Genomic DNA, 19988 nt, shown 5'->3' on the forward strand with positions numbered 1-19988 from the left:
TTTTTCCAATCTTGTGGTACCTTTCCTTCTTTGAGTGAGCAATCTATTGTTTTATATATTTTGTCTGTTAGTTGATCTATACATTCTTTTAGTACAATTTGCAATTCCATCTGGACCGTGTGATTTTCTGACATCAAGGTTTATTATTTGGTCCCTTATTTCTTTCTGTATGGGGGGATCTTTCTGTCCTTCATCCCAATTTTGTGTATTTTCAGTTGTGAATACAGATTTAAAATGTTAGTTCATAATTTCAACCATTTCTTCATCTTCTATATATTCCTCATTCCCTTGATGCAGTTTCACTTTTCTTGTTTATTTATTAATTTACCATTTACATACCTGTAGAATAATTTAGGTTGGTCTTTACTTTTGACCAATATGTCTTTTTGTAGTTTTTTGTAGTTTCTTTTTTCTTCCCAGTGTATTTTTACATTTCATTTCTTAGTTTCATATATATTTGCCACTTACTCATTTTTTTTCTACCTTTTCCAAGCTTTGTCTCTTTTATCTTTTGCTTCACTACATTTTTTGTTGTACCAGCACTTAATGTACACCCTTTCCTTCTTTTGCTTTGGTATATATTTATATGTTCCTTCTTTATAAATTTCTTTTAATATATTCCATTTCTCTTCCATCTTTGTTTCTTCATTTAAAAAGTTTTCCCAGTTTACTCTTTGAAAGAATTTTCTGAGTTTCTCAAAATCCGTTTTGTTATACATTAGTCTTCCTTTTCCGTGTTTCTCATATCTTCCCAAATCAATTTCTTCCTTTAATTCGAACTCTATTAGTATGTGGTCACTCTTCCCAATTGGTGTCTTGTATTCCATTTTATCCACAATTTCAGGCTCTGACGTAAATATTAAATCTAGTCTTGATGGTTCTTCATTGTTTCTATATCTGGTATTTTCCTTTACCCATTGAGTCATTGTGTATTCAGTGGTCATATCCAGTAGTATATTTCCCCAAAGGTCCTCTCCACCTTTCACTGTCATCTCTTCCCAACATATTTCTTTAAAGTCACCCATAATTACTATGTTTCCTCCTTCTTTCAGTAATTCATTTAAAGCATGCCTTCTGTCTTCCAACATTTTGGAATGGTCACTCTTTGTCTAAGAATCTGTTTTTGGGGGCACATGTATCATTACGAATTTTCTACTTTTCATGTCACTGTTTTTAACTTTTATCATAATCAGTTCCACATTATTTTTCTATCTGTTATCGTTGTCTCATTTAAGCCTGTCTTAGTCAAAAACATGACTCCTCCACCCTGTTTCTCCTTTCTAATTTATCCAGTGATTGTATAAAGGTGACGCAGCCCGAAGGGATTTCTCCCCGTCTTCTCCTTTTATGCAATGGGGGGACGGAGAGGGGGGGGGGGTCGCCGATTTAATGAAGCAGCCTTGCTGTGGATGTGCTGTGTCTTGCGACACTGCTTCTGACCCAGGGCAGTGGACAAGGTGCAGGGATGACCCGTCATCCAGGAGGTGCTAAGATAAGAGGGAGGGTGGAGGGGTGTGGAGTGTATTCAGGGATGGAATGGGTGGGAATGAATTTATGCCTTTTCCTTTTTGGCTACCTCCCTTGTAAGGGGGAAAAAGCCTTGGTATATGTATATGTATGTATGTATGATTGTATAAAACTATAAACCTTGTCCCACAGTATTAGGTGGTAGTGGACCTTTTAATTTTGTCTCCACAATTCCCATTTCTGGTTTCTCTTTTGCCAGATAGTCGTTTAATTCATTTAGTCCTGAAATCATGCCATCTATGTTGGTATACATTATTATTTTTTTTCTTTTTATTTATTTGTTTATTGTGTGGCATAGGTGATAGGTTGTTAGATGTTTAATTTATTTATTTATTTTATTTTTATTTATTTATTTATTTATTATTTTATATATACATATTTTCTTGTGTGTATTTACCTAGTTGTATTTACCTAGTTGTATTTTACGGGAAGGGGAGCTATGCTCGTGGGGTCCCGTCTTCATATCTCATTTTATCTAAACTATTTTTAAATTCATGTATTGTTTTTGCACACACCACTTTCTCATCTAACTTGTTCCAACTGTCTATTGCTCTGTGAGGAAAGCTGTTCTTTTTAAAATCTCTTCTATAGCTGTCTTTTTTTATTTTCTTTCCGTGTCCTCTTGTATTTCTGTCATCCCATTTTATCAGATTCTCTCTATCAGTAATTTCTATGCCTTTCATGATTCTGTAAATAGCTATCAAATCTCCTCTCTCTCTTCTTTGCTCTAGTGTCTGTAGTTTAAGTTTTTGTAGTCTCTCTTCATATGATAGTTTTGAGAGTGTTGGTGCCAGTTTTGTAATTGCTCTTTGTATTCTTTCAAGTTTTTTTATACATTTTTTTGTACTTGGTGACCATATCGTTGCTGCATATTCCAATCTTGGTCTTATCAGGGTGATTAGGATTTTCCTCACCATTTCTTCATCCAGGTATGTAAATGCCACTTTGATTGTTCTTATTAAATTATAAGTTTCTCCAAAAATCTTATTTATATGTTTCTCAGGTGACATATTATTCATAACAATGACTCCCAGGTCCTTCTCATTTTCTACTTTTTTTATTCCTTCTTCTCCCAAATTATATGATCCTGTTATTCTGTTTTTGCTTTTTCCAAATTCCATTATACTACACTTTTTTGTATTGAACTCCATCTCCCACTTCCTACTCCATTCTTGTACTTTATTTAGATCTCTCTGTAGTGATTCACAATCTTCTTCAGTTTTCACTCTTTTCAGTAATTTTGCATCATCTGCAAAGAAGCTCATATAGCTTTCAATTCCTTCATCCATATCATTAATATATATAGCAAACATTATTGGGGCCAGAACTGTTCCCTGCGGGACACCGCTTATTACTTCATTCCATTTTGAGTGCTGATCTCTTATCACTACTCTCATTTTTCTTTCTTGCAAAAAGTCTTCCATCCAATTTAGCAATTTACCTTGTATTCCTCCTTCATATTCTAATTTCTTAAGCAACTTCTTATGTGGTACTTTGTCAAAAGCTTTTTTTAGGTCTAGAAATGCACAATCAGCCCATCCATCTCTTTCTTGTATTATATCTATTAGCCTTGAATAGAAACATATTAAATTGGTGACGCATGATCGTCCTTGTCTGAATCCAAATTGCCTTGGATTTAGTACGTTGTTTTTTTCCAAGTATTTTACCCATCTACTTTTGATAATTCTTTCACATATTTTTGCTATTGTACTTGTTAGAGAGACTGGTCTATAGTTGGTAGGTTCTTCTTTATTTCCTCCTTTATATATAGGTACTATATTTGCTTTTTTCCAATCTTCTGGAACTTTTCCTTCTTTTAAGGAACTGCTTATTATGCTATGTATTTTGTCTGCCAGTTCATTCCTGCATTCTTTCAGAATCCAGTTTGCTATTTCATCTGGCCCATGCGATTTTCTGACATCAAAATTACCCAAGTGTGTCAATATTTCATTCTTTGTTACTTCTATTTCTTCCATAGGGGGGACTTTTTCCTTCCACTCAATCTCTTCAGGTTGTATATTTTCCCTTGTAAACACTGATTTAAAATGTTTGTTCATAATTTCTGCCATTTCCATTTCCTCAGTGTATTCAACTCCTCCTTGTCTTAATTTCTCTAAGTCTTGTTTGTTTTTCAGTTTATTGTTTACAAATCTGTAGAATAGTTTTGGTTGATCTTTACACTTTTCTATAACATCTTTTTCATATTTTCTTTTTTCCTCTCTGCACTTTTGTACATATTCATTTCTATAACCAGTATATATTTTCCATTTTTCAGGTCTGTCTTTTTTCCATCTGTTCCAGGCTTTGTCTCTTTTGTCCTTTAACTCCCTACAACTTTTGTTGTTGTACCAGCATTTTACATATTCTTTTTCTTGTTTTTGTCTTGGGACATACTTTTCCACTCCTTTTTTGTAAATTTTTGTCAAAATATTCCATTTCTCTTCCACTGTTGTTTCTTCTTTGTATATTTCTTCCCAGTTTTCTTGTTGGAAGAATTCTCTTATTTTATCAAAGTTTGTTTTTTCATACATCATTCTTCCTTTTCTATATTGTTCATTTCTTTTCATATATTTTTCTTCATTAAGTTCCAGTTCAATCAATATGTGGTCACTTTTACCTATTGGTGTTTTATATTCAATCTTGTCCACTATTCTAGGTTCAGATGTAATTATTAAGTCTAGCCTCGATGGTTCTTCTTCATTTCTATACCTAGTGTTCTCTTGTATCCATTGTGTCATTGAATGGTCAGTAATCATCTCAAGTAGAGCATTTCCCCATGAGTCATCACCACTCTTTACTGTCATTTCTTCCCAGCAGATTTCTTTGCAATTAAAGTCGCCCATCATAACTATTCTTCCTCCGTCTTCCATTATTTTAGTTAATGCTATCTTTGTGTCCTCTAACATACTTTTATGTTCACTCTCCTCCCATGAGGCTGTTTTCGGAGGCACATAATTGATCACAAATTTTCTGCTCTTCTTATCTCGGTCTTCCACTTCTATCATAATCATCTCTACTGTATTCTTTCCATATATGACACCTTTCACGTTTATATCCTTCTTAGTCAGGAACATAACTCCACCCCCTTGTTTTTTCTCTCTGTTTCTAATCCAATAATTGTATGTATCATGTCCTACACTGTTGGGTGGTAGTGGGCCTTTTAATTTTGTTTCTACAATTCCCATTATGTCCGGTTCTTTTTCTTTCAAATAATCATTCAGTTCATTCAATCCTGTTATCAATCCATCTATATTTGTGTAAGACACTCTTAGTTTTTTGCCACTTCCATTGTATTCTCTGTTTCCCTTATGTTTTTCTTTAGTATGTCGAACTGCTTTATTTTCATGTTCACTACTCTCCAATAGAATCTCTCTTTCTCTGACTCCGTTCTTTCCTCGTTTTTTGCCTTAGCTTCAATTCTTTTCTGCTTTTCTGCCTCTCTTTCCTCCTTATTCATTTCTCTTTTTATCCATACCTTTTTATATTGATCATTTGTTGCTAGTTTCCCTGTCTTGGATAGAATTTTCTCTGCTGTTGTTTGTGACCTGAATTTAATCTTAATTGGTCTGGTCTTATCTGTACTATATTTTCCGAGTCTGAATTTTTCCTCAATTTCCTTTATAATTTCTGGTTCATCTTCCTGGACTAATTTTAATAAACTGCTTACTCTTTCATTTTCCTCCTTGATTCTTGCGGTTCTATCTGGGTTATGTTTCTCTTCCATTCCTAATATAATTATACATTTCTTTTTGTCAGCTAATTCTCTTACTATATTCTCCTTCTGTCTCATCACTTTAATAACTGAGTCTTCATTATGTTCTTTCAATTGCTGTTTGACTATGTCAGTGAATGAAACCTTATTCCCTTCTTGAGTTATTCTCCAATTTTTAGCTTCTGTAGCTATTTTCTCTCTGTTTTCATTACTATTCTTCTTCAATTTCTCATTCTCCTCCTTTACATTTCCTAACTGTCTTTTTAGGTCCTCTATTTCTTCAGTTAAGTTTCTGTTAGCCTTCTCTAGTTGTTCCAACCTTTCAATTCTTTGGAAAATGGAGTCTACGTTACCTAACTTACGCTCCAAGTCCTCGATCACCCTATCACCTCCCCCCCCCCCTCTTATCAGTCGGGGGGGGGGGGTTGTGTCCCCCCCACCCTCTTTAAATCCCTGGAACATATTCTCGTCACTTTCCTCTGTATTGCTCCCCTCTATACTTCTAATCTTTACACTTTTATTAGACATTTGATCCTCGCTAAGTCTTTTGTTTACCTTCCGCCTGTCTGGCTGGGCAAAGTCTACTCCCTCCTCACTTCCCTCCATTTCCCCCAGTAATCCCTCCCCCTCTCCTCTTTCCCTACGTTCCCACTACTCCACGAGCAATTTCCCCCCCACCCTGCAAAAACACTAGGCACTTCTCTTTGCGTTGGGATCCACAGACTTCACTTTTCTTCAGAACGTCTTCTAAGCCGTCCATTCGTTGAAGTGTGTGTGTGTGTGTGTGTGTGCTTGTGAGGTGTAGTGTGAAGGGTGTGTATTGTTTAGGGTTGTGGTGTAAAATAATGTTTCTGTCATTTTCATGTGATGTTCTAATACAAGAATTTTGGTTTCTGTTTGTAGGTGTCCAATAGGGATGGGTTTCATGTATCCTGTTATAATTTTCATTGTTCCATTCTCTCAGGAACTGCTCCACTATGGCAAGATATAAGTTGAAGAAGATTGTCTGGTAGTGGCCCAAATAATATTTGGATATTTTTAAAGACATTGTTTCAGCAATATGTTAAATAAGATTATCTTAACCCATTCAGCCCAGGGTCCACTCCTAAACTGAATAAGATTGTCTGGTGTCGGCCGGGACAAACTCTAGAAATCAAAGTGGTTAGAATATAATTTGGTCTTAAGATAATTATCTGTAATCATTCTTTTCTTTTCCCTCTGCCTTTTTGTTTCACAACTATATCAGAATGCAAAGGTCAACATTCATACTTGCTTCTTTTTCAGAATATTGCTGATCTACCTGGCACTGGTAGGGCATGTGCCAAAGTGGTGGACATAATGAGTACTTGGGTTCTTCACTTGTTAAAGAAGACTGCTCTGGATTCCATTTCTTCAAAAACTGCTGCAGCTATTCTCCACGCTCATGCTAGTATCATATCAGTGAAAGCATTTCATAAAAAACAAGAAAAGACAGAAAATGATCAAATAACAAAAGAGGACAAAACTGAAGTAGTGGACCAGAAAGGGAAGAAATCTAAGAAATCTCAGAGATGGATTAAACTATTAAACAAAAGTGTTCAACTTTCACGTCTGTGCTTAAGTGGTAGTGATACCCAGTTAGAAGAGCTTGCTTTGACTTTCTTGACTACAGTTGGAGAACATGCAGAAGATCTCTCACTGGAATTTCCTGAGGGGCTGGTATCAACTGCTTGGGGAGCTGTTTTATGTCAGAAAATGGAACTAGAGGGACCTCTTCAGCAGCTTCTTTCTGTTGCATCTCAAGAAGACTACAGCGAACTCCTTGTGGATCTTACCAGCAGAACTCAAAAAGCCCTTCTTGCTGTACAGTGTTGTGGAGATAGTACTAATGTCAGTGTGAAACAGGAAGCAGATCAGGTGTTGACAAATACATTGAAAGTGTGGAAAAGTTTGATTGATATTCGTGTTGAAGGGCAGAAGGGGCAGATGAAAAGAGATTCCATAGAACTGCTCATAACCATGCTTGTGGGTGCTGTGGCAGTCAAAAAACCAGATGCGGATGACATCACTGAAGTGGTTCATCTAGTACTTAGTGTTTTACTTAATATTTTGAACTGTGGTATCCATTTGTCTGTACAGACCATGGCAACAATTTTAGCTCCCTGCACATCTCTTCAGCTTCATAGATTATCATGTGATCAATTTCTGCAGGTACTGGAATAGTATTGAATATTTGTTCAAGGATATGGGGGTAATTTTTTTCAACTAATGTAAAATATTTCATAAAGAACTATTCAGGTCATCATAAACTGTAGCTAATAGTCTTTAATTTTATGCTGATTCATTAGGTAAATATCAGTGTATCATTAAATCATATATACATATATCAAAAGGCCCTTTCTCCATCATAAGGGGAGTGGCCAAATCCAAGTATATACCTACCCTTCAACTATCGTACACCTATCCAAAATTAACTTAATTGTCCCTTCTGTCATAGCTTCTTGTGGATGAAGGGTCATCCCTGTCCCTCACTTAATGCATGGGTCAGGGGTATTGCAGCAAAACACAGGACCTCCATAGCAAAGCATGACAGCTGAAGTTGATTTACCCCAACCACTTCAATACATGGCGACCCTCTCCCCTCATCCACTCAAGAATTTACATAACAGATAAAAAGAAATCCCTTCAGGCCACATCAATTTCTCATCCATCTACAACCATTCTCTTTTCACACCTGCCTCTTGCCCTCTTCCTTTCCTGCTTGACAGGCATTTCTTTTAAACCCAGTGCACCTTTCACTCCATTCATCCACCTTATTCTTGGTCTTCATCTTAAGTTAACTTCATCCACCTCTGCCTTCCACGCTCTTAGCTAGTCGTTCTTCTCTTAATCTCTCCATATGCCTAAACTATTCCAGTATTCTTTATCAGCCTTATCTTCCAGATCTCTTTTCACCCCTGCTATCTGCCTCACCCCATTTCTCACTCTATCTACCCTCATAACCTTTACCATGCTTCTTAAACTTAAACATGTATAGGTTTTTCCTTTCTGCCCCCAAGTCTGCTCCTTAGAGTGTTGTAGGCACAGTTACCCCTTCATATAGTCTTCTCTTTACATTCATCTCCAGATACCCATTTCTCATGAAGCTTTTCATTCCTTGGCAGCATTTATTCACTTCCCTTTATAATTTACCTCCACCCCCACTTCATTCCATGCTTATGTGACCTTAAATACCTAAGCTCTCCACTTCCTTTTAATGATTTTTATTTTATTTAATATAATCCTTTTGATTATTGATTTTTTTTTATGAATTCTTGAAGACCCTCCCATAAGCTTACACTTAACTGGCTAATCCCTCTCAAACTACTAAACTCACACTTGTCCCCTTTTCCCTTCTAAAGTGGACCTATACGGGCACTCCTCCAGTCTCCCAGTACTCTACCCTCTCTTAAACAAATATTAAATAACTTCATCAGCCAGCACCATCACTGTACCTCCTTTTTTCAGACATTCTGCATGACACCCATCCAACCCAGGTGCCTTACTTGCTCTCATTATTTAACTGCCTTCACTTCATCTTCTTTATTTCTCCTCCATTTTCCTCACTCATCACTGTCATTTTCTTAGCTCTTCCCAATACAACTACCTTTTCCTCCCTATCCTTCACATTTAGCAACTCCCTAAAATACTCTGCCCATCTTCTTACTGCCTTCTCTTCCATTATCATCTCTCCATCTGCACCTTTTACCTTTTCTTCTCTATTTGATTCACTTCCTCTTCCTCTCTTAATTTCCTTCCAAAACATCTTTTTATTAATTTCAAAATTTTCCATCATACTCTTACCCCATTTCACATCTGCTCTCCTCTTCACCTCCATTATCTTATGCTTCACTTCTCTTCTCTTTACTATGTACCTCTCATATGATTCTCTTGTCCTATTTTGTAACCAATCAGTGAAAATGTACAAGAGGAGAAAGTGGCAGCAGACTGGAAGTGAGTATTAAGGGAGAGAGACTGGAGGAAGTGGATAGTTTTAAATACTTGGGTGCGAATATGGCTGGAAAGGGAGAAGTGGAGGTGGAGGTAGAATGTAGATTGAGAAGTGAGTAAATGCCTTGGGGATTAAAAAGTGTAATGAGAAAGAGACATTTGGGAATGGATGCTAAAAGGAGATTGTATGAAGGAGTGATTGTGCCAACAGCATTGTATGGGGCAGAAACATGGAACATAAGAGAGGAGGAGTATGAATATGTTTGAGATGAGATGCCTGTGAAGTATGATAGGGGTTACTAGGCTGGATAGAGTGAGAAATGAGGAGGTGAGGAGGAGAATGGGGGTGGAAAGGGAGTTGGGAGATAGGGTTGATGAAAGAGTGTTGGGATGGTTTGGACACATGGAAAGAATGAGTGAAGAATGATTAGTAAAAGAGGTGTGGAAGGCAGAGGTGGAAGGAGTGAACATGAGGGGTCAACCTAGGATGAGATGGATGGATGGGGTAAGAGGGGCATTTGGAAAGGGGATTGTCTGTTGAGGAAGGACGGGAGAAGACTAAAGATAGGGGTAAGTGGAGAATGGTTGTGCATGGATGATGCTGTGATGCATGAGGAGGGGGAGTGGGTGGGGAATGGGAAGTGAGGGAGTATGTGTGAAAAATAGATAGATGCAGCCCAAAGGGACGTCTCCCCAACTTTTCCTATTATGCATGAGGGGACGGGGAGGACGGGATTGCTGATTTAATGAAGCAGCCTTGCTGTGGATGTGCTGTGTCTTGCGACTGCTTCTGACCCAGGGCAGTGGGCGAGATGCAGGGATGACTCGTCATCCAGTAGGTGCCAAGCTAAGGAGGAGGGAAGCGGGTGGATGGGAGTGAAGTATGTTGGGGATGGAATGGGTGGGAGTGGATTTTATGCCTTTATTTTTTGGCTACCTCCCTTGTAAGGGGGAAAAATCCTTGGGTATATGTATATATGAATTCTTCTAGGCCATTGGCTCTTAACCTTTATCACTGCCCATGCCCCTTGATATATCAGAAAATTTTCTTGTACCCCCTTCCAATATAAATACAATACAAACATATGAAAAGGATTAGTGATACAAACCTTGCTGAGAAATTAGATAAACACCTAAGCAAGATGCTGTAATGACTATCATTTATTTTATATTATTTGTTTATTTGTTTTGTTATCATTTGTCCGTTTGTTTATTATTATTTGTTTGATTCTTATTAATTATTAGTTATGTCAGTTTATTATTATTTACTATTTACCTGTTTATTATGTAACTATACCCATGCATTTATTTTATTTATTATTTACATTATTATAGTTTTTATTCATTCATTTATTTGTTTATCATTATTATGATTTTTTTTTTTTCGCTGCCGACCTAGATATGGACCAAAAGGTCTCCTGTCGGCATGCTCCGCCTTTGTAATCCTTTGTATTTTCAATTACCGAACAGACACTTTTTTATTTCAAATGAAAAGTGTCAATTAGTAGGATACCATGAATGCACATTATAACAGTAATTATGAGTAATACTACATGGTGCACACCAACACATTTTTAGTGGCTCTTTTGTTGTTTTTTCTCATTAATGATGATGTTGAAACGAGGTTCTTTCTTTGAAAGTGCCAGATGCATGTCATTACTTGTATCCAAGCAGTTTTGCTTTTGTTTTGATGTGTAGAAACATTGAAAAATCTGCATTGCATAAGTATGTAGTTGCAAATAGTATGAGGACCTCCAAAGCTCTCCCTGCTAACTGTGGGAGTGTTTGGACTTGTGCACACCAAAACATATCCAGTTGCATTTTTCCAAACTTTATTTGGATTCTGTCATTGGTCTGCAACTCCACAACATCACCTTTCATCATGTTATCATCCATGGAATCAAGGTTGAAAAGAAATGGATCCCATATGTGATCCCATATCTTTGTGCAACAGCTGAAGGGCAGCTGTTCTTCAGCATGAGCAGCCTTATCAAGAGAAAGGAAGTGTGCAAAATTTCCACTTTCAATGCACTTTATCCACATTGGAATCTTCTAGGTGAGGTCAGATAACTTTTCTCTGGCAGTTATCATATCCATCAATGTTCCTTTCATAGAGACAAAATGAACTCCCTGTTTTCAAAATGGTCAGCAATTTCACTGCCTTGATTTCTAAGAAACTGCTTAATTTCTTCATGAGGCTTAAAGAGACGTGCAAGTACCCTGCCACGGGAAAGCCATCTCACTTCTGTGTGGTAAAGAAGAACACTGTGCTCGGGTCCAATTTCTTCACAAAAAGATGGTGATTCACTGCATGTCCTCTGATAAAATTTACAGCATGCACAACTGATAACACAGTCTTCAATTTTTCTGGCAGTGTCTTTGTAGCAAATGCATGACAGTGGAACACACAGTGAGTGACACTTACATGGGGGAACCTCTTTTTTTCATCAGGGTAGCAAAGCCTGACTTATTTCCAAGTATGACAGGGGCTCCATCAGTGTAAATTGAACCTCACATGTTGAGAGTAATTCCATGTTCCGAGAAGAAGTCTTTCACAAGACTGAACACACCAGTTGCTTTTGCAGTAGTTTACAGGGGTTTACAAAATAAGAATTCTTCCACCACTTCTTTCCTTCACATACTGAACAAATGACACCAACTGACTGCAAGAACTAACATCAGTTGATCATCCAGCTGAATACTCACTTTGACAGGTCTGTTATCACCTGCTGCAAGATATCTCAACTCATATCATTAATCCTTGAATGAATAATGTCATTTGACAGAAGTATCTGTTTAAGCTTCTTTTCATCTTCTGTCCCTAATACTATTTTTTGCCATTTCTAATGCACAAGGTTTAACAAGCTCCTCTGCAATAGTGTGAGCTTTTTTCTTCTTTGCACACAAAAGGGCAACTTCATAAGATGCTTACAACAAAAGTTCCTCAACTGGGACAAAACCTAGCTTTGACAGGATATCACTATGATCAAATTGCTCCCACTTGATCTTCAAGCTGTTTAAGTCATGTCCATCATCTGTGCTTCCATGCTGATTGTTGAAGTGCTCATTGAGTCTTGATGGTTTGAGATTTGCATTTGCAAATACTATGCTGCAGAGTATGCACTGTGGTTGTTGAATTCCATCTGCCTCAGTCATACAGGTAAAACCATAATGAATGTAGCCGTCATTCCACTTACGTTTCTTAGATATAGTTACTAGATCTTGATCATGCCGATACCTGGAAAGATGCAGGCCTGGATGTTATAACCATTATATAATAACATATCACCACCACTACAATACACATTCCACCATATTCCTCTTCATACAGATAACAGTACCTTCAATATTGTATATCTTTTATCAATACATCTATTGTTGACAATATTACAGTTATACCACACAAAAAAATCATATTGTGACAAATAAAATGATAAAAAAAAAAAATAACATTTCACAAGTCACAAATACCACATGCACCAGTAATTCACCTCAATACTATCAACCACTTGAGCACAATCAAGCAAAATGTAGACCCAATTCATCCTGTTCACGTTGACTCAATTACACACAGCACAGTGCACGTGCAACACGTTTCAAATAAACGTGAGCTGTACTCGTCGGCTCCTCTCACTCTCAGAGAGAACCCAGAACACAAGTGACTGAACTTCTGAAGCCAAGGATCAGAGCCAGGACCAACACTAACACAAACCATACAAGATATAAAGAAAATGTATATGAAACCGTAGAAAGCATAAGAAAATTGTTTACAGCACTAACTTTAAGTAATTGAGACAATTATAGTAAGAGAAAAATTAAGAAAATATATGTTATGCTTTCTGTTAGATATACAGTACCATTGCACTGGCTATCATGTCTCATACCCCGTGGGGGTGCAGGTACCCCAGGTCAAGAACCATTGTTGTAGGCTATGGTGTCAACATTGGATCATATTAGATATTTTTCAGAATACCCCCTTTACTCTATATATGTATCTTAATGTATATAGCTTCATTTGATTGTATTGTAGTAATGTTTGAAATATATGTAGGTGCAATTATTAGTTATATAGAGTGCTTTAGAACACTATCTAATGTGATATAATTTTTCAAGGTCTACAATATCATTATTGGGGTCCTGAATTCATTGGTCACACGACACCCAGCTTTAGTTGTGGAAAGAGTATCGTCACTGCTAGCTGCATTGTCTCAGGTTACCCTTGGACTTATTTCACAAACACGTCAAGACAAAGAACTTTCAGCAGAGAAAATCAAGGTAAGATACTGCTAGATTTAGAGTTTTCTATGATATTTATGTGTGTATAATAAAATAATTTTTTTTGGAACTAAATGGTAACAGGAAAAGCATCACAGGATTCAAAAATGCCAAATCAAAAGGCAAGTACACACTCCCACCTATTTCACTCCTATCCATCACCCTTTCTGCCCCCCTCATCTTAGCTCCTCATCATATTAACAATTAATATGACATGACACGTAATGTTAACAATATATGTCCCTTGCTGAGGAAGGCCATATATTGTCAACATATAAAAAAAGTCAATTGGTTCTGAAATCTGCCATGTAGTAATTTATATATTTTCTGCACTTCCACATTTAAATCATCTAATATGATGTTTCTCGCCATTCCTTACCCTTTCATTTTTTCTTTACTTTTTATTATTTTATGTAGATACTGATTTTTTTTCTTCAACTTTCATCTTTATAGACTTTCCATCTTTGAAATCGGTGATTCCTTCCCCGTGTCTCAGATTATCATGAACAAGTCTATTGAACAATTTTCATTCATCAGTTATATTTTTTTATTTATTATTATTTTTTTTTCCTGGTGTGTGGTTTTCTTGTAATGCTGGTAGTGTTTCTTTGTTGCACATACATAATACATATACTAAGGGCTTTTCCCCCCGTACAAGGAAGGTAGCCAATGTCAATTTCAAACAACAAAGTTCTTTGTTGCACTGGTCCTTTTCTTTTTGCTAGGCCCAATTACAGGTACTTGTAAGGAAGGAAGAAGGCAGGGGATAGGTGTGAATGGAGAATGGTTGTGAATGGATTATTTTTTTTACACAGCCTAAAAGGGATTTCCCCCTGTCTTCTCTATATACCAAATTAAATCAAAGACACAGACTAGGCAAATATGTTACACAACTTTACATTTTTTTTTTTTTCCCAATCAATGTAGATTGAGAGAAGTGAGTAAATGCCTTGGTGGATTGAAAAGTGTAATGAGGAATAGACCTTTTTGGAATGGATGCTAAGAGGAGACTGTATGAAGGAGTGATTGTGCCAGCAGCACTGTATGGGGCAGAAACATGGAACATAAGAGAGGAAGAGAGGAGTTTGAATGTGTTTGAGATGAGGTGTCTGAGAAGTATGATGGGGGTTACTAGGCTAGATAGAGTGAGGAAGAGAACAGGGGTGGAGAGGGAGTTGGGAGATAGGGTTAATGAAAGAGTATTAGGATGGTTTGGACACATGGAAAGAATGAATGAAGAAAGACTAGTAAAAGAGGTATGGAAGGCAGATGTGGAGGGAGTGAACATGAGGGGACGTCCTAGGATGAGATGGATGGATGGGGTGAAGGGGGCTTTGGGGAAGAGGGGAATGTCTGTTCAGGAAGGACGGGAGAGGACAGAAGACAGGGGTGAATGGAGAATGGTTGTATATGGATGATGTGATGCACAAGGTGGAATGGGTGGGATGGGGGGTGAGGTAGTATGTGTGAGCAAATTTTGACGCAGCCCGAAAGGATTTCTCCCCGTCTTCTCCTTTTATGCATGGGGGGACGGAGGGGGGGGATTGCCGATTTAATGAAGCGGCCTTGCTGTGGATGTGCTGTGACTTGCGACACTGCCTCTGACCCAGGGCCGTGGACAAGGTGCAGGGATAACCCATCATCCAGGAGGTGCTAAGATAAGAGGGAGGGTGGAGGGGAGTGGAGTGTATTTAGGGATGGAATGGGTGGGAATGATTTTATGCCTTTTCTTTTTGGCTACCTCCCTTGGGAGGGGGAAGAAGCCTTGATATATTGGTATATGTATATGTCTATATGTATATGTCTATATGTATATGTATATATCTATATGTGGTATAGAAACATTCTATCATTGACAGCAGTGCAACATTTTTGTTAGAGATGTAAGGGAAGCCTGCCACCATAAGGTTTTCTTTTAATTCAAACCCAACATAACAGTAATTGTTGGGCCACTCACCTTGTGTGTAAAGTGGCTAACAGTGTTTTAAACAAACTAACCTATTCAGGGAATCATAAAGAGACTCTTGGTAAGGCTTTGTTGTTTCTACTCTTATTTTTGTTTATTCATTTATGTACTCTTTGATATTCTTGCAGGTATTTACAAATTGTGCTCTTGCACTTGATCGAGTCGTGAGGGAGTTGTCTCGGTATCGCACAGAAGTTAACAAAATAGTTCACTTTACTGTTGGTGCTATTGTGGAAGCGATGCAACAAATCACAATTTACCCAGCAGTTAAGGTAAGTTAAACTAAAATTAGTACAAGGAGCTATGATAAAAGGGAAAACAAATGGATGCGGGCGAAGCGAAAGGTGGGTGCATCCCATGGCTGACAACCTCCCAAGGGGAAACCCTTTCAGTAAATAGATAGAGATATATGCATACACAAGTAATTAGAGAAGACAAGGAGAAATCCTTTTGGGCTGCATCAGTTTATCACTCTTTTACACAACCATTCTCCACTCACACCCATCCATCCACCTTATTCATAATCTTTCCCTCAAGTTTAGTCTATCCACCTCAGTCTTTCTTTACTTCTTCCTTCCTTCCTTCCTTCCTTTTTTTTTTTTTTTTTTCCCTAAACCCAGTATTCTATGATCAACCCTCTCTGACTGCTCCTTTTCCACCCACACTTTCTGCCTCACCACCTTATTTCTCACTTGATCCATTTTTGTACCCAGACCATACTTTTCTGACCTGGGCAGTGGGCATGAAACAGGGATAACCCATCATCAAGGAGAAGCCAAGATGAAAGGGAAATGTTTGATGGATGACAGTGGTATGGGCACATGCCCTGGATGGCTGCTTTCCTTGTAAGGGGGAAAGAAGCATATTGATATATAGAATTATTATTATAAAATTTAACCTTTTCACTGCATTTTTAGCTATATAGAATTGCCTTGTGACAGTCAGACCAAATTTTGTGTTGGAAATCAGTAAAAGATTTTATTTAGATGGGTTTAAACTTTTTCCTGTACATGGACTGTTCCTTGGCTAAATTAAATTATGTATTAACCAGAACAAGTGCATTAGTCATTAATAGCCATGTAAGGGCTAGATGATTCTCTATGGAGTGATTAACAGTTTTTTTTTTCTGTTTAAACTCTTTACAGGAAATCTTGCAGCAGATTTTGTACCGGTTACTTGATTTGTGTGACAGACACTGTCTCAAGCACTTGCTTGTGGCCCTTCCCTCTGCATCAACATCACTTCTCAAAGAACTTCACTCCAATTATATCAAATATCACCGCTTCAAACCCAGAAAAGTTTAGCATGGCAATTTTTAGAGCATACAAGTACAATTGTTACTGGATCCCTTTTCCTTTCATATCATCATATATAAAGGAGATTTTTAATTCTTTATCTCATGGATGACAACATATATTAGATCCAAAGTATTGAATAAATTTGCTATGCAGCAACCAGAATAATGGTGTGTGTTGTTTTATATGGAAGGGATTAATCATGATTGCTTTACCTTGTCACTATCAAGGGGGTCACATACCTCTAAATGAAGTAGTGAAGCAACAGCTAAAACTAAAAGATGAGTGCTGCTTTGTAAGGAAGGGGTTAACATTGTATTTCATTGTGATCTTGAGTAAATTCAGACTTAACTGTACATACTTACAGATGTGCATTGGTTATGTAATAGGAAGCATGCTGGTCTTGCATCTGCTTAGTTGTTGATTCAAATCTCACACTTTTTCCATTTCCCAGGAGTGAATGTTATCTGCTCCAACAGTCCAAGTGCTTAGGTCATATGCGACAGCTATGACTATAGCTCCATACCTCTTTGCATAAGCTTCTCACCTTGTTTATGTACTGGAATTTCATGTTATATAATACTGAGCCATTAAGATAATTTCTTTTAGCTCTGCTGAATCAAGCAAAAAAAAAAAAAAATAAAGCTAGTTTTGTATGGTTAATGTTGAGTTGAGATTTGTTAAGCCTTTCATAACACACCACCAGCTTGTTGGTGTAGTAGTAATGACTTGTCCTGCTAACTCAAGTCTTTCAACCATTTCGCTAACAGGGCTGAAAGGCATCAAAGCTTTGCAAGTCAGCACCATGCTCTTGGGAAATGAATTGGGGCGTGTCTGTGTAAATAAAGATCATAATGTTACCCATGGATTGAGTCATATCACCAATGGAGCTCTTCTAGGAGGGCAATAATCGTCAGTCATGAGTTCAGCATCTGTTCCAAATGTATAAATAAAATTGTTTAGCAATAACCTGAGACAAAAAGGTTACCAAAACTGCTGCTATTGTTATTATATTTTAAGAGACAGTGTCTGCTGGTGTATGAAGCAGACACAGTATATTGTAAAATATGGTAAATGTACAAATCTTAGAAACACTAAAGACAAGGAAGAACAAGAATGATACTTGTTTTATACATAGTAGTAATGTTTTTTCAAATGTTCTTGCAATTTGACAGACACATTGATGACTTGGGATTTTTTGTAGGGAAAGAAGCCATTATATATATGTACAATAGCCACCATAAGTCTGGATGTAATAATGCTGATGTTAATACTTATGCCACAAATCGGAAGTCACTTGCCCTCAATATCCTGAGCAAGCCAGTTATTTTTTTGTATGCCTGGCACACACTCCCTTTATACACAATAAAATTCATTTAATGATCCTCCTATCTTTGCACCTTGTAGATAAAGGGTCATCAGTGTTTCCCACTACACCGCTTACATGTCCATAGTGAGGCCTAACAGCCCCGGCTGGTTTACCCTCATATTTTCATTATATGACATCCACCATCCACTAAAGAATTTATGGAATGCACAAAAAAGGAAACTTTAGCATGCATCATACTTTCATCTGCTCACAATCTTCCCCCATTTTTTCCCATGTTTTTTGCACTCCAACTTCCTTACTTCAGGGGTATTCCTTGTGCATCCAAGACTTCCTTTGCCTCATCCACTCGTTTCATTTTTTGTCTTCCTCTTAAGTTCACCCCCATCTGTGTCTGCTCTCTGTATTCTTTTTGCTAATCTTTCCTCATTCATTCATTCCACATACCCAGACAACTTCAGTAGATGGAAAGAATGAGTGAGGAAAAACTAACAAATAATATTTTGTACATTTGAGATTAGATATATATTTTTGATTTGTATTGGAAACAATAAAGACAAAAAAAGAGTATGCCTAATATCATTAAATTCCTACATTTCATGGAAATGGTTCTTGTTGTTATTTAATAGTTATTGATGGCAGAGATCACAGACCCCAGGGTGGTGGATGGAAGGGTGGCAGATAGAGCATTAATGGACTATATAGTGGTGACCAGGAGTATGGTAGGAAGAGTTAAGGATGTACATGTTCTAAGGAGAGAATGTCAGATCATTTTTTGGTGGAAGGTAAGTTGAGAGTGGAGAAAGAAATAAGGGCAGAGGGGAGGGAGGTACTTAGAGTAAACTGCTTAAATGAGAAAGAAAAGGAAAATGAGTATAAGAAGAAGCTGGGAGAGGAGTGGGAGGTAGTGGAGGAGGAATAGAGATGGTTCAAGAATGGAGTCATAAGGTATACAAAGATGGTGTGTGGACCAAGGAGGATGGGAGGAAGTAGAAGGAAGGGTAGTGAGTGGTGGGATGAGGAGGCAAAGAAGAGTGTGGAAGAGAAGAAGCAGGCTTTCATAGATTGGTTACAAATTAGGACGAGGGAATCGTATGAAAGATACAAAGTAAAGAGAAGAAAGAAGGCAAAGAGGAGAGCAGGTCTCTCTAGTGATTCACAGTCTTTTTCTGTACTGTGTGAGTGTGTGTGTGTGTGATTCACCATGGTCTTGGATCACGTGTTGGACTTGTGATTGACAACTATTTCCCTCCTGAAAGAGAACTCAGAGCTCGTGTATGACCGAAATATGGATGATGCTTTGACCTTACACGCATACACACTCTCAATTCCCCACCCACGAGAGTTGGAGTAACACCCCACAGCAAAGTGATACTGAAATTATTTCAGCCCTGGGCTGGAGTCAAACCTGGACTGCTGTAGTGGCAGGCAAGAACTCTAACCACAGCGCCACGAGGTGTATTTACCTAGATGTATTTTACGGGAAGGGGAGCTATGCTCGTGGTGTCCCGTCTTCATATCTTGTTTTATCTAGACTCTTTTTAAATTCATGTATAATTTTTGCACACATCACATTTTCATCTAACTTGTTCCAAACATCTATTACCCTGTGGGTAAAACTATTCTTTTTCAGGTCTCTTCTATAACTCTTTCTTGATTTTCTTTCCATGTCCTCTTGTATCTCTACTATCCCATTTTATTTGATCCTCTCTATCAATAGTTTCTATGCCTTTCATGATTCCATAAATAGTTATCAAGTCTCCACTCTCTCTTCTTTGCTCTAATGTCTGTAGCTCAAGTTTTGCTAGTCTCTCCTCATATGATAGTTCTGAGAGTGTTGGTGCCAATTTCGTAATTGCTCTTTGTATTCTTTCAAGTTTTGTTATACATTTTTTGTACTTGGTGACCACGTCGTTG

The 19988-nt window shown here is 37.6% G+C and overlaps 1 protein-coding gene across 1 annotated transcript in view; it reads left to right on the forward strand.

The window, feature by feature from the left end:
* Nucleotides 1-18478, forward strand: part of LOC143026525 (uncharacterized) — a 48321-nt gene extending 29843 nt beyond the window's left edge. The window contains exons 11-14 of the mRNA XM_076187071.1: nucleotides 6524-7429; nucleotides 13322-13483; nucleotides 15578-15721; nucleotides 16595-18478. Of these exons, the coding sequence (XP_076043186.1) occupies nucleotides 6524-7429; nucleotides 13322-13483; nucleotides 15578-15721; nucleotides 16595-16753 (1371 nt within the window). The 3' untranslated portion in view covers nucleotides 16754-18478. The remainder of the gene's footprint in view (nucleotides 1-6523; nucleotides 7430-13321; nucleotides 13484-15577; nucleotides 15722-16594) is intronic.
* The last annotated feature ends 1510 nt before the right edge of the window (nucleotides 18479-19988 follow it).

The sequence above is a fragment of the Oratosquilla oratoria genome, chromosome 6, assembly GCF_046742065.1.
Source record: "Oratosquilla oratoria isolate Oo_2021 chromosome 6, ASM4674206v1, whole genome shotgun sequence".
Taxonomy (NCBI): domain Eukaryota; kingdom Metazoa; phylum Arthropoda; class Malacostraca; order Stomatopoda; family Squillidae; genus Oratosquilla; species Oratosquilla oratoria.